The sequence below is a fragment of the Phodopus roborovskii genome, unplaced genomic scaffold (assembly GCF_943737965.1).
Source record: "Phodopus roborovskii unplaced genomic scaffold, PHOROB, whole genome shotgun sequence".
In the NCBI taxonomy this organism is placed as follows: Eukaryota; Metazoa; Chordata; class Mammalia; order Rodentia; family Cricetidae; genus Phodopus; species Phodopus roborovskii.
The window spans coordinates 32,648,594-32,672,703 of NW_026126433.1; the positions used below are offsets into that span (position 1 = coordinate 32,648,594).

Genomic DNA, 24,110 nt, shown 5'->3' on the forward strand with positions numbered 1-24,110 from the left:
TGAGTATGGTCGCACTTTACTTTCTGCGAAAAGCTGCCAGATTTAGGGGGACCCCCCCCCAATAAACCAAGATCTATCTATACCACAAATAATGTGCTGCTGTTCTGGAATTTATATTTAACTTGGAGCACTGCATTTTACAGGTAACTCTAATTTGGGTGCTGTTGGTTTTTTAATGTCCAGAAGTAATATCTGGACCTAGTTCTAATAAGAGTTCTGGCCTTTGTGTCCTGCTGTGGCTATCTTTGACTGTCTACTTATGTATTTCCCAGTTCATTTATTTAAGTACAACTTTGGTATTATCTTTAAGAAGGCTTTAACATTCTTTAAAATTTCATCAGAAGATGAACATTTTTCTATTATATGGATTAAAAACCAAATGTTAGCAGACTGGGGAATGTAGCCCAGTGGTAAAGGTCTTGCTTAGCATGTGCAAGGGCCTAGGTTCTATCCCCAGCACTATAGTCACAAGGCCTGTACTGAGATTTTTTTCCTTGCCATAGTCAGAATGGCTGTAATGAAGAAAACAGGCAAAATTAAATGCTGAAAAAGTGAGGGTAAGAAAGACCTCTTATGCATGGCCACTAAGAACATACATTAATTTGGCTGCTATGGAAACCAGTATACAATTTCTCAGAAACTAAAGGGAGAATGATCCTGTGGCATGACTTAGATACATAATCAAAGGAGTCTGAGTTAGCATACAATAGATACCTACACTCTCATCTTCACTGTAGCACTGCTAATAACAGCCAAGTTAGGGAGTCAGTCTAGGGGTTCATCAATGGACGAGTGAAGAGAATGTGGCATACACGTGGAAGAGTTTTCCATTATAGAGTATAAAATTAGCTGCCCATCTTGGCTCAGGCCAGCACTTGGAAGGCTGAAGATGAAGGATTTCTGTCAGTTCAAGGCCAACTTGGGCTCCTTAACACTGCTAATCTGATTGTTTCCTAGTACCAAAATGTTGTACCTATTTAAAGCCAATGACTTTAATACTAATTTTTAGAAACGTCCTGTCATACAATATACCCAGAGGTAGGAAGTATATGCAATATATGTAAGCTTTCTTTTGAAAAAGATTATTCATTTTATTGTTTTTATGTGTGTGTTTTACCTGCCTGCATGTGTGTACCCTGTGCATGCCTGGTGCCCATGGAGGTCAGAGGATGTCAGCTCTCTGGGACTGGAGTTATAGACAGTTGTGAGCTGCCATGTGGGTGCTGGGAATTGTTCCCAGGTCTTCTACTAGACCAGTAAGTGCTCTTAAGTGCTGAGCCAATGCTCCAACTCTATGAAAGTCCTCTTAAAAGAAACTCTTTGCACTTCTGATCCTATGTTTCTGGTTTTCTTTTCTCCTTTTCTATTACCCCATGTCCTTTGCCAATTGCTCCTTTACTAGCCACTCTTGAGTACTGGGAAGGCAGTGAGGCACTCCTTTATCTCCAGAGAGGCTCTCATTGGCATTATGTGACCCCATATATGGAACTGTTTTAAAAACAAAAAAGTTTCACATATTTAGGCAGCCAAATCAACCAATTTCTTCATTTATGGCTTCTAGGTTATATCTCACTTAAAAGGGACTTGAATCAAAATTTAATCTCAGCCTAACCTCTCAAGGAATAGATCCATAGAAAGAGTTACCTGGTCAATATCAATCAGAACTTCAATCCACTTCTTCAAACTCTTCTGCTCTCTAGTGTATAAATAAATTTCCAAGAACACTGAGTTCAAAGGTGGGTGTAAAGGGAAATCTTTATAGATAAGGCCAAGTTTCCTTTTCAGAGGATTGTGCTAAAGCATATTCACACCAGCAATGTAACTATGTTCCCATAGCTTCACCAAGAAGGTATAGTACATTTAAAGAAAATTGTAACCCAAAAGATGGTGCTTTGACCAGATATGGTAGGTGTTTCTACAAATGCTAAGGATGGATGATGTTGAGTTCAAGGCCTGAGCTGAAAAGTAAGACAAAAGCTCAAAAAAACAAAGCTGGAGGGAAGAAGCCCTTTGGTGAGCTTTAATTTGTCTTTCTGTATTTCAGATATTTAAGGACAGTCTGAATTTCTCTCTTTGTGTATATTATTTATTATTCTGTTAGCTCGCTGGTGTGAATTATTGGTGCTCTTGATGTATTAAGTAAAGTAGATTAGCTTTTTGATAGTGAATACAGATTGCAAATATTTCCCTCAATTTGTATTTGGCTTTTGTTTTAGAATAAAAAGCAATTCTGTATATGATAAAATTGATAGATTCTAACTTTTAGACATTCTAGTCTAGTACCTTAGATGTGCTTCTTCATTTAAGGTCATAAAGGGATTGTTTCATATAATTTCACATTGAATAAGTGAAAAAATAGTGAGTTTAATGAAAATTCTTTTGGTACCATCTAAATTTGTCTTTTAAAAAAATTATTAATTTACCAAGTAGTTGGTGTATAACTTTTCATGTTGAATAAGCCATATAATTGGGAGGGAAATGCTATAGGAAATCACTTCTCTGACACACATGCATAAATAAACCATGTTTTGGCTTATTAGTCAGCCCTTTATTAAAATGATTAGGGAGAAACAACTTTTGCTGGCAGAATATAAAATTGGCCTTTAAAAATCACTGACAGGCTTAGAATTTATAGCAACCTATTTATTTGATATTGTAAGCTAGAACCAGAATATAAGACAGGTGTTAGGAGAATATAAATCCATACTGCTCTCTTAAAAAAATCACCTATTATAATTATGTATGTGTGTGTGTACACGTGCGCGTGCATGCACGTGTACCATGACACAATTGTGGAGGTCAGAGGACAACATTCTTTTCTTCCACCATAGGTTCTGGGGATAGAACGCAGGTTTACCAACTGAACTATTGTGGTGTTTTGAAAAAAAAAAAAAAGGCCTCCAAATGGAGTGGCACTATTAGGACATGTGGTCTTCTTGGAGGAAATGTGTCACTGTGAGGGCCAGCTTTGAGTTCTCTTTTGCTCAAGCTTCCCTAAGTGTGATTTTGACTAGATTTCCCGTTGCTTGAAAGATGTATTGCTCTTTTAATAAACAGGTTATGAATACATTCAAATCACTTAGTACAACTCGTGTGTGTGTCTTTATGTTCATGTAAAGGCCAAAGGTCAATGTTGGTTCTCTTCCTCTATCATTCTTGACTTTATTTATTTATTTATTTATTTATTTATTTATTTATTTTGAGACAGATGGGGTTTGTCATTGAACCTGGAGCTGTTTCAGGAAGATTGTTTGGTTAGCAAGCCCTAGGATCTTTCTGTTTTTGTGCATCCAAAGGAGATTACAGATGCTTACAAACAAACCAGGCTCCTATATTGATTGTCAGGAGCTCAACTCAGGACTCTGTATTTGCATGACAAACATTTTACCCAGGGAGCTATCTCCCTAGAGCACAACTCACCTCTTGAAAGTTATGTTGAGTGAACTTGTCTGCAATCCTTAGTAATTCACGGCAAGAATGTGTGTCAGCAAAAGCCCGAATGCCCAAGCAATTTGAAGGGTCTAACTGTCTCTTTAAGAATTCACAACAGGCTTCCTGTATTTCTGCCAGCTGGAGGAGGCAAGCAGCAGGCAAGAGAGTCTGAACATTGCCTTCTTCCACAGTTATCTGGGAGGTATATGCGAAGTCAATCAGTAGTTCCATAGCCCTCTCATCTATGTCTCGGATCACTACTTCTGTCTGGCGGCTTTCTGCCAATTCTCCTGTAAACATTGCTCGGAAGTAGGGACTGCAGGCTGACAAGATGACTCGATGGGCATATATCTTCTTAGCGCCCACAACTAGCACCACATCACATAGCTCTCGGTGCTTTCTCAGAAGGTTGATCACTTCCAAGGTCTGCCGAGGATGCTTGTCTGAGATATAGGGCATGCGAGCAGGTTGGGGAACCCCTTCGGGCAGTTTGTTGGGGTCTCCAAGGGTGCAGCGGCTTGTTACATCCATTCCAGTCTCTCCTGGTCGAATGTTGGTACACCTACAGGAATGAGTGATTGGAGAAAGATGGAAATATTACTAGTTCTCTTCTTGTTCTAAAGTGTTCATAAGTGGTAAGACAACTTGAAAATACCCAGAGAAAGAACCCTAGAACATAGAACTCATACATTATCAGACTACTTTTTTTTTTTTTTTTTTTTTGAGACAGGGTTTCTCTGTGTATTTGAAGGCTATCCTGGAACCAGCTCTTGTAGACCAGGCTGGTTTCGAACTCAGAGAGATCCGCCTGCTTCTGCCTCTGGAGTGCTGGGATTAAAGATGTGTGCCACTACTGCCCAGCATTCGTGTCAGACTACTTTTATTATATAATTTCATGAAAAAGATATTTTTTCCAGAAGTAGCAGACTGTCTTTGGCCACATTTCTTTCATTAATAAAATTTATGAAAAACTGACAGGGAGAGGGAGAATCAGCGAAAACTAAGTATGTATGAGAATACCTAAGAAAATCTGCTATTTTGCAGATTAATTAAGAACTAAAATTTTCATAGCCTTTTTCTGTTTCCCTCTACTTTGGGATCTGTGGACACAAAGGACTCTGTGCTCGGAGGCTACAGGTGCCTTGTGGGCTGATACATGGAGATGAAAATTTGCATATAGAATGCTAGGAATTTTGGCTCCATGTCCAAGTTAGAGGAATACCTTATGTGGATGAGATGCTGCCTGAGTTTCGAGTTGTATCTGGTCAGCCATCTGTGAGCAGAGTCTTGCCTGACTTTGAGTTCACTGACCCTCTTTCCTGTTGTGGCACCAGGATACAATTTCTTCCAGGAGGCACTTGAACTGAAAGTTCACTCTCATAGGAACCCATGGTTTTAAATAGCAGAGCTTATTCCCCAATATCATGTTTTGCTTGAAGAAATTGTAGATTTAATTTTACAGTAAATGATAGAAGTTCATATGGAAAAACACCCCATGGACCATTGGCAATAAAAACTCAGTATCAAATCAAGTGTTAAATTTTGGGGCCCAACCAGGATGTTATCTGAGAACATTGTTCCTGTGTTGGATTATCTAAATTTTCTTCTTTGGTCCTAAGTGGAGGAATGCAGCTATAAATTTGGATGATTAAGGCTGCCTTAACAACCTTGTACCAAGTACATGAAGATGACACCATTATCTTCTACAGGTTTTTGTTGTTTATTGTTTTTTGAGATAGTGTTTCTCTGTGTAACAGCTTTGGCTGTCCTAGAACTTGCTTTGTAGATCAAGTTGGCCTCAAACTCACAGAGATCCTGAGTGTTAGAATTAAAGGCCTGTGCCACCACTACCTGGTAGTCTTTTCAGTTTTTTAATGTGTGTTTTTTGTTTGTTTGTTTATTTGTTTTTCAAGACAAGTTTTCTCTCTGCATAGTCCTGGCTGTCCTGTAGACCAGGCTGGCCTTAGACTCAAAGAGATCTGTCTGATGCTACCTCCTAAGTGCTAGGATGAAAGGGATGTGGCATCACCAGCTTACTTCTCCTGTTTTAAAGTGAGTTTGCTCTTTGTATATGTTTACTAACTCTGTATGTTTAAAAAGGAGTTATCTCAAAGTTACAAAATTGTAACAGGCAATATTAAAAAAGTAAAGATTTGAATATAAGAAATAAAAAACTTAAACATTCATAAAAAGCATTTAAAATTCATCTCTTGAAAAAAATCTCATCCCTCCCAAGAAGACAAATCAGACCTATAAAACTGTTTAAAAACTTAAATCACATTTATTTTCTTTTAAATTTTTACACTTATTTGTTCAGTGTGTGTGTATATGTGCACGCACACATGGCATGGCACATGTGTGAAGGAAAGAGAACAACATGTGGGAAATGGCTCTCTTTTACCATGTGGGTTCTGGGAATCAAATGCTGATCATCAGTCTTGGCAGCAAGTGCCTTTATGCACTCAGCCATTTTGCTGGACCCAAATTTTAATTCTTTTTAAAAATATTAATTAAATACTTGTCTTTTTTTGAGAGAGAGTATACATAGAGCTGGTTGGCCTCTAACTCAGATATCTACCTGCCTCTACCATTGAGTACTGTGTTTAAAGGCATGTGTCACTTGCCTGACCCTAAATTCTTAAACTTAGTTTGATTCAAATCTTGCTATTTGTTACTTTCCTAAAGTAGCTGGCATTTACTTCTCTTTTTCATTTGGGTACTACTTTACTATTTTGAGTTATAGTTTAGCACAGAGTCTGTAACACAGAGTTTATGTGACATAAAAAGTCAGGAAGAAAAGAAGATAGTCACCCCCCACTCCAAATTAAATTTATATTTAATACTCTATTTGTTTCATCCTAACTTCCAAAGGATGAGCTATTACTCCAAATGACATGTAATTCATCTTAAGAAGTCTTACCAGTCAGGCATGACGATGCATTCCTGTAATCCTATTCCTAGTACCTAAGAGGCTGAGTTAAGCCGATCAAGGAGTCTTGGCTACATAGTAAATTCTTGTCTCAAAAAAAAAAAAACAAAAACAAAAACCCAAAACCCAGTTTTATTTAATCTAATGGTTCTAAAGTACTTTTAAAAAGTCAGCACATACCCACCCACACAACACACCCAAAATCACAAAATCAAAAGTAATATTATATAAAGAATAGTATGTCAGCTTGAAGCTGGGCAACTGCTGAGAGCCAAACATAGTCAGAGGATTCTGCAATCTCTAATGACTAATAATGAAGAATTACATAAGTGCTAGGTTTTCACCAGTAAGAAAAGCTTTGTGTAACTTTAGCATAGTATTTACATTTCCAAAGTTATTAAACCAACATGTCTTATAAACAGGGCAGTTGGTAAATAAATTATTGTAGATTGTTCATCAAAAGTAAAAGAATAAAATGGACTATTTGCTGACACATTTACAGGTAAAAATGAACAGTGTGAAGTAATAAAACTTCTTTTCTTGCATAATTCTGGATTTATTTTCTCTCATCATCAAATCTAATACTATAATACTAATGCTATTTTTTTAAATTTTATTTAATTTTATATAACAGTCCAATTAAATGAAAACAAACATTTATACACAATATTTGGGAATTTGGGCGTCATTCTTTCCAAACTACTTCCTGCTGGTAAGGGGCGCTGTCATGGGGGATTCGAAGAAGATTCAGATATCCTGGCTGTAGTCTGTAGGGCTGTTTTGTCCAGCTGTTTTGAATGTAGGATCACCTTGTACTCTGTTTCAGGCGGTCTGGCGTGATCAAACCACATTAGTCTGGAAGGAATCCACATCTTTTCATTTTCTAATACTAATGCTATTTTGATATAAATTTTGTATTTATCCAAACTTTTTAGCTATAATTAATTATTTAAATTATTTTGGTCTGTTCTGACTTATTGAAACTTGGTTTCTGTATCCTAGACTGATGTGAACTCACTCTATAGCTTAGGCTGTCTTAGAACTCACAAAATAGTCCAAGCTGGCCTTGAATTCATAGTAATCCTCCTGCTCCAACCTCCCAAGTACAGGGATTACAGACACGAGGCACCGTACCTGGCTTCTAGTTTCTTTAACCCTAAACTGGTATCCACTGCACAAAGATAGATAAGATGATGCACAGGAAAGCTTTCCAACTAGTGCTTGTTACATACTTGCAGTTTAAAATCAGAAATGTTATTGTAATAAAACCATCTAAATTTCTTTTAAAGTGATTATACTTATTCCATGTTAAAAATTAAATTTCTCACTGGGTGTGGTGATGCCTTTAATCCCAGCACTTATGGGCAGACAGGAAGATCCCTGTGCGTTCTTGAGCAGTTGAGGTGGGATTATTATGGGTAGATTACAGAATGAGACCTGTAGTGAGATATTCACTCTGCTCACACCTGTTGCACTGACTATGACCACTGAGGATGGGGAAAGGTGTGGACGTGAACTGGGAGAACAAGGTCTGGGGTCAGGGACCTGGAGCTTTCTCTTGCTTCCCGGTAGGAGAAAGTTTATTACATCCATTTAGCCTGTTTTCCCCAATCCTTATTTTTTCATGATGAAGTGGGATATGAACCCATGTTGTCTCAACAAACAAACAAAGGCTGGCAAGATGGCTCAGCAGGTTAATGAGTTTGCTGCCAAGCCTGATGACCTCAGTTCAATCCTGGGCACCTATATGGTACAAGGAGAGAACCAACTCTTGCAAGCTGTCTTCATTTGTGTTCTATGACAAGCATATTCGTAATATACAGATGGAAAAAAATTAAAAGTAGTATGCCTAATATTTAAATTTATTCTGAATTAAGAATTCTGCAAGTCCTTTGCCAGTTTAACAGTATCAGATATGGGTTCCATCTCATGGAGTGGGCCTTATATCCAATAAAAAGTAGTTGGTTACTCCCCAGAACATTTGTGCTGCTATTGTACTAGTATATCTTGAAGGCAGGTCATTGTAGGTCACAGGGTTTATAGCTGATAATACTGATGATTACTTTTCTTCTCTGGTAGCATAAAAGTACCTTCCAGCACCATGCACTCTAGTCAATAGGGGTAAAGTTTCCAGTAGGGCATTAGCTCAATTTCTCCATGCTGAATGATATAAGTAACCTATCTCCAGCAATAGGAGGGCTTGACCAGGTGATATATAGTAACCAATAGCCTTGGCAATAACTTGCAATGTTTGAGTGGTGGTGGTGGGGTCTATGAGATGTAATCCATCCTGCATTGGAAGTTTTACTTGATGGCATAAGATGTCTAGTTGGGGCACTGTCTCCTACATTATATGGTGATTCCATTTCAATTCCTTTCATATGTGTATATATTTTAGGACGCTTCTATATATTTAGTAGGCTTCCATATGACTTTTCAAAAGGCCTTTAACATGAGTTGTCTCTCCTCATATCCCTAGTTTATCCTGCTCTCTCATCCTTCTCCCCATTTTATCTTTCTATTCCACTTTCCCTTTGGATTAAACAGATCACTGGCTCTAGGGAAAAACCTACTACTATTATTCTGCTAAAGGAACAAGCAATAAAATGACTCCCAATGACATACTGCTAAACCCATAGCTCAACCTTCATTAGAGAAGCTGCACTTTGCTGTAGACAATAATTAACACAAAGACCCACAATACAGACAGTGGGAAACTTAGGAGCATTCAGCCTTAAATGGGATTCCTTTTTCAAACCCCACCCTTAAAGGCTCAGGGATCTATGTGGAAGAGGAGGTGGAAAGACTGTAAGAGCCAGAGGTGGTTACTCAGTGTCTCCAGACACAATGGGACTGATGCACATATGAACTCACAGACTGTGACAGAACACACCTACCCACACAGATTCCAACTAGACAAAATCCCAGTGCTGAGAAGGGGAAGTGGATAGAAAGTCCCACTTCTAAACAAGAAGCTTTAGAGACTGATCCCTACTGGGAAAGGGAAAATCAGTTTTCTCCAATGATGAAGTGTCACTGGGTGTATCAACCAGTTCAAGTCAGACCCCATGCCCAGAAGTAGTTAGTTAACACAAAACAGACTCTATAGGTGTGTGAGTGTGTGTGTGCATGTTTTTTGTTTTGTTTTTTTAATATTTATTTTTATTTTATGTGCATTGGTGTTCTGCCTGCATTCATGTCTGTTTGAGGCTGTTGGATTCCCTGGAATTGGAGTTACAGACAGTTGTGAGCTGCCATGTGGGTGTTGGGAATTGAACCCAGGTTCTCTGGAAGAAGAGCCAGTGCTTAACTTCTGAGCCATTTCTCCAGCTCCCTTGTTTTGATTTTTATTATTTATTTTTTCAGAAAGAAAGAAAATGAACATGAAGTTGGGTGGGTAGGGAGGTGGAGAGGATCGATCTGGAAGGAGTTGGGAGAAGAGAAAGAATATATGATTAAAATATACTGTATGAACTTTTTTTGTTTGTTTTTGAGACAGGTTTTCCACAATGGACTCTATCTTTCCCAAATCTCCATTATATATTTGTTCTTCATAGTGACACCTGCTGCCCTGGCCCATGTGGGCCGGGACAGGTGCTTGGTCTCTTTGAACCACTCTTAAAAGTTTTTAGACCAACACTAGATCAAGATTACTTCAGATGTAGGAATACTAAGTATAACAAACCTTATCTAAAAGCACCACATGTGTCAGATCAGTTTGAATCAGCCAGGCTTTACAATAATTATAGAAAAAAAAATAAGTTCACAGGCATTCTTTATACATAGTTTTCTGAAAGTTTAATTTCACACCAGCTGTTTGGAGGTCTGGATTTCCCTAAAATGAGAGTGTTATAAATAGGATTAGATTTAGTTGTAAAATGCAGCATGCCCCACAAGCAGCTAAAAAATGAAACGAGCAAGAAAATAGTTACACACATTCAATTTAGTCAAGAATGTGGGCACAAAGAGAAGGGAAAAGATACCACTTTAAAAAGTTATTTTAAAACTTGTTGCTATTGGTTTTCAAGTAAATATGTTAGGGTGGGGTGACAGCTGGAGCCTGGGGACTGTATTTGTATATAAATAGCCACTGCTGAAGCCTGTAGGCTGGGTATTTCCTCTATATTAAGTATGTGTGGTCCAAGCTGTAACTCCAGTTCCAGGGCATCTGACATGCTTACACAGTCTTCTGCATGTGAGTTCTTATATGAGAACACAACACACACAGTGTACAGAAATACATCCTGGAAAATACCCACATATAAAATAAATCTTTAAATAATGACATGTCCTAGAGGCTACAAAAATTACTTTTCTTTAAGATCCAAAAAACAACACCTAAAATCCCACAACTAAGTGGAATGGGAGAGAGCCTATAAATCACTTAAATCTGGTGATCACTGCATTAAAGGACTGAGGTGTATTGTTTATGTATGTATCTACAGTCTTTGCATGCCGATAATCTTCAAGTTTCCAAACTTGTCTGTTATCCAGCTCAAATCAGGTAGATGTGGATCTAGAATAAAGAAGCCACTATGATTATTATGTGTGACTTTCTTAAAACCCTGACCCTTTCCAAGCAGGTCTCCTACAGCTTTGGGATAAACCAGTTTCCTCCTGGAGCTGATTCATGTGAGTGCTACAAGGAGGGCAGTTTGTAGGATTATTTTGCATTAAAATAAAGGTTATTATTATTATTACTAGTTATACAGATGCCTACTACTCTAATTATTTAAAAGCCCAGGAACTGTACCAAATACAGATTATTTTGACTCAGTCATCATGAAGACCTTCACTAGTAAAATATGGGAAGACTTAATCAAGTAACTTGGAGAAAGAGGTCTACAAGATGAATTTCAGACTAAGCATAACAAAACTGAACTTAAGCCCCCCTTTCCCAGATAAAAGTAAGTAAACTGATATAAGAAGATATTTCCGTGTGTGTGTGTGTGTGTGTGTACATTTGTATTTGGAGATCAAGGGACACCTTTCCAAAGTTGGTTTTCTCCTTCCACTATGGGTTCTGGACAATGAACTCAGATCATTAGGCTTGATGTCAAATGTGGACCTGCTAAACCATTTTGCCAGCCCTTAAATTTCAATATTATCTCTTAGTTCCTAAAATATAGTTAAGGTTTTATCATCTTTAAAAAAGTTAATTCAGTTATGACCCCAAAATGGTCATAAACAATAGTTTAAATAACTGGCAAATAATTAGAAAAAAAAAGAATTTGGATTTTCACAGGGAAAGACAACCTACATCTATTGGTTACATAATATACAAAGCTGTTTACTCAGGACTGAAGAAAAATCAAGTGTGCATCAAGAAGCAACTGGAGAACTTAATTATTTAGAGTGGAAATGCACAGATAACCAGAAAGAGGGTGAACAAGCTGGGGTTGGCAGATTCATGCTGTAATTCCAGCACTTAGATGATAGAGGCAGCATGCTGAGATAGAGGCCAACTCAGTGACACAACACATCTTACTTAAAAAATAAATAACCAAAACCAAGTAAACAAGAAACTACAAACCAAAAACATTCAAACGCAATCAACAAAACGGGGGAAGGAATAAATCCAAATAAAAAATGTGATCCAGACAAAAGCAATTTTGCTTAACAAACTATTATTTTATTATTTATATTTTTGAGGGAGATGATGGGCATAAGGCAAATGCTCTACCATGAGTTACACCCAAATCAGACAAAGTAATTTTGGAGGTGATAGATATATGCAATGTTGTGGTGATGGTGACACAGATGTGATTGTTAAAATCTTCAATCACCTGGGAGACATACCATCAGGCCCATCTGTGAGGGACTGTCTAGAATAGCATAACAGAGATGGGCATATCTGCTCAAATGTGGGCAATGGCAGGCAGTCCATGGGCTGGGGTCCCAGACTGCATTAAAAAGAGAAAGTGATCTGAGTAGTAGTGTCCTTCACTCTATTTCTGACTGAATGCAGTGTCACCTGCTTTCTCAAGTTACTTCCAGGACTTCCTTGCCATGATAAGCTGCCTCAAATGCGAGCCAAATGAACTCCCTTAAATTGCTTTGGCAGGTATTTTGTCATACCAACAGGGAAAGTAACTAATACAACAGGTGTGTTTGTAGGTTCAAACTCATGAAAATGTATACATTAAATATGGACAATGTTTGTATATCTATAAATAAAGCTTAAAAATAGTCTGCAGCCAGGTGGTGGTGGCACACACCTTTAATCTCAGCACTCAGGATACAGAGGTGGGCAGATCTCTCTGAATTTGAGACCAGCCTGGTTTACAAAGCGAGTCTCAGGATAGCCAGGGCTGTTACACAGAGAGACCCCGTTTCAACACACACACACACACACACACACACACACACACACTTACTTCAAGGTTTTGAATGTGACAGAAACTAATTACTACAAATGATTTGCTTTGCTGTATGACAGGGATATCACACTGGGTTTTCCCAGTGCATTTCTTTTTTTGACACTACAAGCACTAAGCAGTTCTTTAGTATTCCAAAGGCACTGTAAGAGTAAGATTTCCAGTATCCACACTAGGCAGGCCACAATTGGCAGGTACTCTAGCTCCATGATGCCTCTGACCTCTCAGAATATCCTCCCCACAAACAGAAAATTCTAAAAAGGTGGAGATTGGTAACTCAAGCATTCTGACCACTGGGTCAGCCCCATTTAAGTCTCTTTCAGACACCAAATATCTGTGACTATACTCAGATAGTCTATTATCTGGTCTGAAAAAGACAGTGCCTCTCTTACTTTGCTTCCCACAAAGCTGTAGTGCAGCTGCAGCCATAGTTTAGTAAAGCACAGGGGTGTTACAAGAGTCTCCTGAAAGGAGATATTCTAGGAAGAAGAAACTGCATATATACAACAAAGGCATGATATTGAAAGCATACAACACAGTTCTTTTTTCCCCAGTAGCAACTTATTTTTCAAAATTATGTAACTTTTAAACTCAATCTTACTATCTTTGGTTGGTTTTAGTCCACAAGTGATTTAATATTTTAGAGTACAAACTGTTCATAATTTCCAACATCTGGTAGAAATAACATTGCTTATGCTTGACAATTTAAAAACTGATACTTAAAGCTGAGTGGTTAAAGGCTAATCTTACAACCCACAGAAACAGTCAAGGAAGCCTTTAAGAATACATATTTGTTAATTTTATGTATATGGGTGTTTGGTCTACATGTTATGTCTGTGTATCATATGTGTGCCCAGTACTTGCAGAGGCCAGAAGAAAGGGTCAGATCCCCTGGAACTGGAGGAAAGGAAAGTTCTGAGCTGCCATGTGATTACTGATTATCAAACCCGGGACCTAAGGAAGGGCAGCTGTGCTCTTAACCACTGAGATATCTCTAATAGTGTCTAACTGCATTGTATGTAGTAGATGAGGAAGAATAAATGGCATGGTTGATGTTGGGACAAATCAAGCTTCTCAAAGAAAAAAACAAAATCACCATTAAAGAGGGAAGACTAATTAGAAATTCCTATAGCACTGATATTAAATGTTGAAACCAAAGTGTTAGTGTTCTGATTTTAATTATTAAGTTAATTAAATAAGATAGTATTGCTGAACCCTTATCTAAATACATCTTCATTTCATCTAGGTATAATGTGGATAAGCTAAATTTTGCATAACTGCTTTATTCTCTTATAAGTTTATCATTAAATGAGGTGTGTTATATCCCAGCACTTGGGGGAGGCTAAGGGTGGAGCATGAGGTATATACCAAGGCCCTATCAATAAAATAAAATACAACACTCCCCCAACTCTATCTTAGCATTACACATATACACTTTGTGTTCTGATTATTGCGTTAATATATATCCTGACTTTTTTTTCTATAGACTTATTAACCATCTACTTTTCAAATTTAGAAAAGTAATTCTATTTCTGTCTTAGTTTTTGAAACAGGGCCTACACCTTATGATCCTCTTGCCTTAGTCTCTTCCTACTGAGACTGAAGACATGTACCACCATACCTTAGTGAAATTCTTGAATCGAGTTATTCTCCAAAGCACTGTCCCTTAATTCTCTACTCTGTATAAACATTTTGGAGGAATTAATCTACTCTAATAGTGCCCACCACTCACACACAAAATGTCTAAAGGATTCCTATTTCCTACCTGGGTAATACTGAATTTGGATTCACGTTAATGTCCCACTATCATCAAAACTGAGTCCTTGGTTCTCTCCCTTAAACCTTCCCAGATTAACAGAGAAAACTTTCATTCATTTCAGTTGCTCAATCCAAAACTCCTGAGAGGCCCTTCCTATCACACATTCAAAGCCAATCATCAGCAAATCCTGCTAACCTATCTTTAAATAGGATCCAGCTGTTTCCCTATATTTTTACTAGCCTGGCTAGTAAATTATAGTCTTATTCTCTTTACATTCTTTCACTAAACAACAACCAGAGGGTTTTTTGTTTGTTTGTTTGTTTTTTCTTTTTCTTTTGGTAAAGTAAACCACATCTTTAGAGCCACTCCTGTGCCCAAAATCCTTTGAAACTGCCCACAAACAGGAAATAAGGCTCAGCTAAGGCTCACAAACTCTTGGGAATCTCTCCCCGCTGGGTCTTTGAACCCATCTCCTTGTTTCCCTTGCTCTCTGCTCCCAAGCTACAGACTTTCTTGCTGGCTTGGGGACAGAGTCAAGGCTTCTTTTGCTTTAGTTCTCTATTCTTTCTTCCTGAAAGTTCTTCCACATATCTGTAGAGTTCATTCCTTTTATACATTTGCTAGATTACCAATTTATCAGACCATCCTATATGAAATAATTCATATGTCTACTACTCAGAATCATTCACCTTGTTTAATGTTTCCTCATACATTCATAATATATTGGCTCTCTCCTTCAATTAAAATACAAGCTCTTTGAGAACAAATGCTTCTGTTCTTTTCTGTATGCTGCTATACCCCAACACTTCTTAAAATAAAGCATATTCTCTAAATTTTCTCATGCAAAAACACCAAGTTTGTAACTAGGCAAACACTGTTCAAACCTAGGTTCCTTACTTACTAAGCTGGAAAAATTACCAAACCTGTTTTGTCTTAGTAAGGATTTCTACTGCTGTGATGAAATATCATGACCAAAGATCAAGGTAGGGTTGGGGGGAGGGGAAGAAAGGGTTTATTTAGCTTCCACTTCCACATCACAATCCACTAATAAAGGAAGCCAGCACAGAAAATCAAACAGGATAGGTACCTGAATGCAGGAGCTGATGCAGAGGCCATGGAGGAGTGCTGCTTACTGGCTTGCTCCCAGTGGCTTGCTCAGGCTGATTTCTTACAGAACCCAGGACCACCAGCCCAGGGGTGGCCCTGCCCTCAATGGACTGGGCCCTTCCACACTGAGCATTAATTAAAATGCTCTACAGGCTTGCATAAAGCCTGATATTATGGAGGCATTTCTCAACTGAGGCTTCCTTCTCTCAGATGACTCTAGATTGTGTCAAGTTGACATAAAAGTAGCCAGTATATGCCTATCTCTATGTCCATCATGTGTATGTGGGGGATAACTGTACTTACTTCATAAAGACTGACAATGTTAAGCATTCTCTAATTAGGTCCTCTAACTCTAAACACAGACCTTTATTGTCACAAACTGTCTTAGACAACTGGACTAACTATTTAAAACAGAAATGATTTTGGAAATCTGCTCTATGTGTCTGCCTATTATTCTTAGAAGAAAAACAAATGTGCAGGCACATGGTTGTATTATGCTGCTCTTCTAAAATAAGCAGGCATAAGAACAGGGGTATTAATTTTAAATGTTCCGTATTTAACTCTAGAAGTGTTTAGGTCTAGAAATTGTATTTAGTTCTACATAGTTAGTTCTGTTTCTCCTTTTTCTGCTATTTATCTTTGTAAATGTGTTTAAGAATCCAATCTCCTTCCCTAGTCTCATCTTCTCCAAAGAGTTTTATGGAAGGAAGTATTTTTCTCTGTATATTTTGTTTTCTCAGGTACCAGTAATGAGAAATTATAAGCAATCTGGAAATAGGTCATGCTTATACCTTGCTATTTATGCTCACAGCTTCTTTGCCTGGTGGAATAAATACTCTGAAGAGGTAAGTGGCTCATTGGAGAGTAATAAGGTATAGAATTAAAACACAGAAGAAATGTGTCTTAGGCAGAAGGAAGCAGTTCTCTTGGAGATTAATTTGCAGATCACTTGCTGGCAGTCAGGAGGAGAGGTAAGAGATCATGGGAGGAATGGATAAAGATGTGAAATATTTGCTGTGTAGAATGATGAAGCAATGACTAAGGATTCACAGAACTATTGTTGGATAGCACTGTTGGCTAAATAACATTATATACCATGAACATAGTACCTTAGATCTCTGTGGCTGGTTTTATTTGGCAATACTCAGTACTGTGGATCAGAGACTATAAATTCCTGAATTAATCTAGAGTTGGGAAAAACAACAGTCAAACATTCCCAAGACCCATTACTATACCAAGAGCAGTCTCAATTAAGGAACCATTTTCTGCAATGGCTAACTTTTAAAACCACTACAATAACAATTTTGAAAAGCAACCCTTTCCACTCTAAAACATTTATAATCAAAGATTTGTGGAGTGGAATGTTTCCTTAGACTTGTACATCCCTCCTTTTATACCCTTGCCTAGCAGTGTAAGGCTCTGGGTTTTTATCCCCAAAACTTCATTTAAAAAAAAAAAGATTTGGAAATTAACAGCTTGTGCTTTAAATTTGTTTGAGCTGATTCTCATTTATATAGTTATAAAAAACACTTGAAAACACAATTGAATAGAGATTTGAAAAAACAAATTCTCAGAGCATAAATATCTTATTATGCTGGTTCTACATACCAGAAAGACACCCACTAGACACTAGATTTCATTTCTAATTCCAGTCAAAAATCCTGGCTGCCTTATTTAAAAAGATTTGTTTATTATGCTTAATTATGCATACTTGTGTATGTGTGGGTGGGTGTGCACATGAGTTCAGGTGCCTGCAGAGGCCGACAGGAATGAGATTCCTTTGGAGATGGAGTTATAGGTGGTTGTGAGTTGCCTGATATGGGTGTTGGGAACCAAGCCTGGGTCCTCTATAACAAAGTATGTTCTTGTAACTGCTGAGCCATCTCTCCAGCCCCTGTCCATTTTTTAAAATTAGAAATAGGTTGTGGATGTTTTAACTCTAAGACATTTCATCACTTGTTTACTGATAAAAGTATAAATTCCACCCCAGTGATCAAGGCAAAAAAAAAAAAAGGAAGGGTAAGTAGTCATGTAAGCAAACTACCTCCTTAAAGTCAGAAGTAGAAGATAGCTCTAGAGTATTTCTGAACACCTTGTCCCAACACTGCACTAGAAGAAAGCTGGGTAACAGATCAATCTCCAAATGAAAATAAGACTAAGAAATGAAGCACAGTATTCAGTTTTCTTGTGTCCCAGGAAGGAAGAAGAGGTGTTTGTAAGCATACATAGTATATGCATGCCACACTGGAGAACAGTCAAATCAAGCAGATGTTTTTAAGCATGCATTTCAGACTAACTAGAATAAACAGGAAATTGCAGCTAAAGCCTTTGTTTTAGAATGTCTTCCATTTAAGTCCCATTTAAACACTCCTGGTACCCCTAGGATTCTGTTCTGGGTATTATTCCTTTCCATTCCTTCATTTATACCCATAGCTTGAAGAACCTTCTGCATATTGGTTGACTTATGATTTATTACGTTCCATCATAAATCTCTTTTCTCTCCTTTTATAAGCCAGGTAATACTACTTGGTTTCTTAAACACAAAACTCCTGAAACATATGACAGTCTGCTGAAGGCTTATGACACCTGGTCATTTTTAAAAATATATTTTATCCCATCAGGGGCAGCACTCAATTTTCCAAGCTGAAATCTTTGGAGGTGTTAGATTCTCCTTAACATAGATCTACCTACCCCACGTAATCTTTCAGTTACTCTCATGTTCATTTCTTTACTATCATTTTCTCCTTTCTCTTGCCTATTTACCATGTGCCTAAAATTTAGCCCAAACAAATCTGATCTTTATGTCAATGTAGATTGACTCCTAAAGGGATAAAATGATAAATGCCAAACTATTTCATAGTTATGGTCTTGATTTACACAATTTTTGTTTGCCCTATCTACTACATAACTTAAGGCTTACTGTCTCCCTCCCCAAGCTTTCCCTTCTATAGTTCTCCTTCATTGCACTGTCCTTAATTGTTTGCTGCTAGCTTCCATGCCCACCCATTGCACCCCCTACCCTAACCAAGGGCCTCACACATGCAAGGCAAGTGCTGTGTCACTGAGCTGAGTTACATCTCCAATTTTAAGACCCTTCTTTCTAAATTTTAAAAGTGTGTGTGTGTGTGTGTGTGTGTGTTGTCATAGTGCATGTGTGGAGGTTAGAGGACAACTTTTAGGAGTGGGTTTTCAGCTTCCACCTTGAGGAAGGGTTTCTTGTTTCTGCCTTCTAAGCTTTTAGAGAATTCTCCTGTCTGCCTCCTATCTCACAGCAGGTGTGCTGGAATTATAGACATGTGTCACAGCATCTTTTATGTGGGTTCTGAGGACTAAACCCAGGTTGTCAGGTTGAATAGGGGAAGTACTTTTACCCATTGACACATCATATTTATCCTTAATCCCTTCTTTAGAGTTCTGATGATGGTTCAATGGATAAAAGTTCTTGCTACGTAGGTCCAAAAACAGTTTGATCCTAGGAACCCATGTAAAAGTGGAAAGAATACATATTATACTTACACATTTGAGCAAAAATCACCTACATGAATCTTCACTATAGAACTTGTTTAAGTATGGTGTTGTACAAATGTCAGAATACTATGTAACAATAAAAAAGAATAAAAGAGGTTTATATGTATTGGTTACTTAAAAATAAAAACAACATCTTGCTGTACAGTCCAGGGTAACTTCAAACTCAGCGTCTTCTTGCCTCAGTCTTGAGTATAGGGACTACAAGGAGATGCCATCAAACTGGCTTACAGCTAATTTGTGATTTGTGAATGATATGTTGACATTAATGTTTTGTTTTTGTAAATCTCTCCTTTCACTATTCAGGATCCAACTTCAGCTCTAGCCAGTGCTGGACAGCAACCTCTCAGCATCTGATCTCTACAGCAATGTACACTGGCTCCCAAAGGACTAAAATAATAAAGACCCAAACTACTTCATGGTTACAGTCTTGATTCCACAATTTTTGTTTTGCTTGTTTGTCCTTCTGCAGTCAAGGAGGAAAGAAAGCCAAAGGTCTTTCTCCTCCTCCTCTTCTTCTTCTTTGATTTTTGAGGCACCAGCTCATATAGCCTGGGCTGACTTTAAATTTTCTATAAAGTTGAGTCACTTTACAATTATGTGCCATTCAATCTGGTTTATAATATGCTTCAGATCAAACAGGGCTTCAAGCATGATAGGCAAGAATACTAACAAGTGAGCCAATATCCCAGCCCTAATATTTTTTTAAGAGAGGATATTCTATACATGCTTGCACATGAATTGTAAGGCCTTACTAATAATGCAGATGAAATTGTTTATGCCTTTGGAGAACAGTGGGACCTGGGATCTGTCCTGGGAGACTTACTTTCACCATTTTTGTTGTTTTAAGACAAAACCTTGTATAGCCTATGCTGGCCTCAGACTTGTTATGTAGTTGAGGATGACTTTTGATTTCTGATCCCTCTGCCTCCACTTCCCTCATGCTGAGATTACAGGCATGCACCACTATGTCCAATTTTGAATATGCTGTTGTATTTTTTAAATGTAATGCCATATACACATAAAAACACACCATTAAATGAAATTTTTGCTAATAAAATGCCAGTTTATTTTATAAAATTGTATAGTTATGAATTATAATACCTTAAGTATTTATACTCATAATTTCTTTGTCCTGGGAGCCTTTAAATTCCTCTTCTGACTTATAAAGTATGTGATAAATTGTTATAAACCTTAACCTATTGTGCTGTAAAACTCAGAATTTATCTTTCTTATTTGGGAGCCTATTATTCAGCCTCCTTATATCCCCCACCCTCCTGCTTTTCCTAGCCAGTATTCTATTTCCTACTTATTTGAAAAGTTTACTGTAGTTTTTACTTCTGAGAATATGCAGCTTTGTCTTTTTATATCTGGTTTATTTCATTTAACACAACGATAACAAACTTCTATCTAGGTGGGTGTCAATGATAGGATTTTTTAAAATGGCTAAATAATGGTGTGTGTGTATGTTTACTCTTCTACTTTTTCTACTCAATGGATACTTCAGGTGATTATATATCATGTCTGTGTGCTGCAATAAACATGGTAGAACAGGACTCTCTCTGATACAGTGATGTCATTTCATATATATATGTGTATACATACAGTATATATGTATACAGTAATAGGATAGCTAGTCAAGTGATAGTTCTAGTGTTGGTTTTTGTATTTTTTTTTAGAAATTTTCATAGTGTTTTCTATAATAAGTGGAAAAACATATTAGGAGATGATAAACTGATTACTTTGATTTAATCATTTCACACATGATATACATGTATTACATTATCACATCTTACTGCATAAATACATACAATTGAAAATAATGTTAAAACTACCCCCACTAGGGGGAAAGCTGGAGGAGCTATTCATTCAGACAACAATTCAGTAATCATTAGGTGTGATACTATTATGGTGGTATGCACTAGGTACTATGGATGAACTTACAGTCTGTGAAGGAGAATCAGCATGCATCCAAATAATCACAATAAAAAGAGTTACTTATATTCAAAGTTTCTTTAGCAGCATTTCAGTATAGACCCAGCATTGTCCGACAGGTTTTTAGTAGAAGGAAAAGATAGGGAAATGTGACCATGGCTTAATGTTGGCGGGATTAAGTGAAGGTAAGACCAAAGAATAGTGGGTAGGCTAGCCTCTGGCCAGGTGATGATAATAAAGAGCTATAATTCAATAATTGATTGGTATTAGATTATACAACATCATTTTGAATAACTGACAGTATTATGTAATAAAAATAAAGCAAGGAACAAAGCTTCTCAGACTGAGCGGTTAAGTGAATATTTTATACAGAAATTACTAATAAACTAAGAACTTTGCCACAATCTGACTTTCCTTTATAAAATCCCAGCACTGAGAAGAGGATTGGGCACAAGAAGCTATTTGCAACTGATAATTGCTCAGAGAGGAAAAGTCAGTTTTCCCTGGGTGTATCAACCACACTGGATGGCCAACACAAAACATACTCCATGGTTGTAGTTATTGTTAGTGTGTGTGTGTGTGTGTGTGTGTGTGTGTGTGTGTGTGTGTGTGTTTGAAGACAAAGAACATGAAGTTGCATGAGTAGGATCTTGGAGGAGCTGGGGGAGGGGAGAGAATATGACCAAACTATAAGAAAAAATGTAAATAAAATTTAATTAACAATATTAAGTTCTTATTTTAGCAGTTACTTAAGGTATGACACATGGTAACTAAGGATAAAACAAAATTGGTGGCTTTTGATATCATGCTAGAAAATGAAGTGATAAAGCACTTAATATTGGACAGTTAATTTCTTCTAATACTATTCCTACCGTAAGGTAAGACATAATGTAGGTTCCATTACCCTAATGGAAAGTGTCAGCTCTATGATGTCTTTTCATTTGTACATCTTAAAGCATTTGTGAACATTTGCTAATTCTGAATACCACGGACAGATACACCAGCGAAGTTAACAGGGCAAGAAAAAGTAAAATGGTTCAAAACCAATTGATTAATCAGTAACAAATCTGGAAAAGGACATATATTCTCCCTCCTTTTACTTGAACTTGATCCTGAGATCTTGTTGCCTCTGCCTGCAAGGCACCGGGCTTTACAGGTTTGCACAGTCATGTCCAGCCCGTCTCCTAACCCTAAGCCCTGTCCTTATGCTGCAATTTCTCTTTTCTTAAAGAATCTTTGTGTTGTTTAACCTTTGATGTTAAGGAACATATGACAAAATAGAGTTTGACAATAATACTATGAGTTTAATCAATGAATAAATAGAATTGACTTGTTTCAATAAAGATTCCAGTATAATTTGTTGGGACGGATTGAGAAAAGGTATTAATAAATTCTAGAGGCAAGAGAGCCTGTAATCACACTTCTATTTTTTCTACACCTATTTTATTTATTCCTTAATCTACTCTTTCATGCACCTATTTAATAAACATAATATATTATTGAACACCAGTAAAACAACCAAAACATAACTAGGGATGCAGTACAGTATCTTACAAATATTGCTTTTATTTCACAACAGAAATCTTCTATATTATACAGGGGACTGAATTTTTAATAATCATACAAAACATCATATGGTTATGCGTAACAAACATTACTATGCCAAAAGGCAGATTTAAGTATTAAGAGCCGAAAAATCCAAACTCTCTTTAGAAATCTAACACCTACATTTCATTGAAAAAGCTGCAGAGTGTAGTGAGTGGTGCACACCTTTAATTCCAGTACTTGGGAGACAGAGGCAGATGGATCTCTGTGAGTTTGAGGCCAGCTTGGTCTACATAGCACATTCCAGGACTACATAGTAAGTTCTTGCTTACAACAACAACAAAAACAAATCCAAAACAAACAAAATAGCTGCTAATTTCTGATATTGTTAGTTTTGATTTACTTGAAACAAAAATGATTAATTCCAAGCAGGATTTAATAAGGTTTGCGAATAAAATAATTTTAAATAAAAAATTTAAAATAAAATAACAGCTGCTAAACTTCAACCAGTAAAATAAATGTTTTATTTCTTCTTAAATGGCTTACCTGCGCATTGGCTTTCCTTCCATGCACCATGAAAAGTATCTTTCACTGTATTCTAAAGCCGTACCTTAGGCAAAAGAAAAGCAGTAACTTACTAAAAACTGTTTCTGATTTCTCCAGCAACTTTTATAATCATTTCACTTATTTCGTATGTAATCAAGAATCTTACATCTCGATATAATTTTTGTGCAGATGCACAATCATAACGCAATGGAATGCCTTTACGATGACATTAACTAAGGAGGCTAAGTCAATTGATTACAAGTGAAAGTGAGGCAAAGTGTGAAAGTAGTCATGATAGCTAGTCGGTCTTGTCTCTCTGTTCGAAATGCACTTGGAGGTTTTTGTTTAGTTTTGTTTTGAACTATGCCTTCAAGTATATTTGCAGAGCAAACACTTGATACCACAGCAGTATTAATTTAATGAGTCGGATAGGAAACATGTCTTAACACTGGATATGAAGGTTGTTAACTCATTCCGAAGAGACAGAGAGGAGGCCGAGGCATTTGCTTTTAAAAACAACTCAGCTTCCGACCAGCCCGGACAGCTTGAACAAGGGCAGGGAAAGTATAGCTCCAGACTAACAGTCTCCCAAGCCCTTGTCTTATTCCCGAAATACTGTCCGCCACCAGGATCTCACTGGCTTCCAAATGCACAGTGCTCACTCCCTCAGAATTCCAAGTGAAGCTGTCCAGGACGGAGCCCTGGCGTCCCCAGAAAGCACAGTACAGGCTTTCCCTGGCTTCAAGACCCCTTGGTCGGCCGGCAAATAGCGCAGTCTGGCGCCCCGCAAGGCCCAACCCAGGCGCCCCAATAGTCTCTTTTCGGGGCTGACTGACAGGCGACCTACAAAGCACTGCCCTAACCGCACTGGGGCAGTTCGGCAAGTTGAGATCACAGATCTGCACAGCGAGACCTGGAGCTCTGCTCTCCATCCCCTGCTCTAAGGCTCTGACTT

At 37.6% G+C, this 24,110-nt stretch overlaps 1 protein-coding gene across 1 annotated transcript in view; it reads right to left on the bottom strand.

The window, feature by feature from the left end:
• Window positions 1–24,110, bottom strand: part of Klhl20 (kelch like family member 20) — a 43,789-nt gene that overhangs the window by 19,539 nt on the left and 140 nt on the right. The window contains exons 2-3 of the mRNA XM_051186082.1: window positions 23,156–23,219; window positions 3,421–3,994 (exon numbers count right to left, since the gene is read on the bottom strand). Coding sequence (XP_051042039.1) covers window positions 3,421–3,994; window positions 23,156–23,178 — 597 coding nt within the window. The 5' untranslated portion in view covers window positions 23,179–23,219. The remainder of the gene's footprint in view (window positions 1–3,420; window positions 3,995–23,155; window positions 23,220–24,110) is intronic.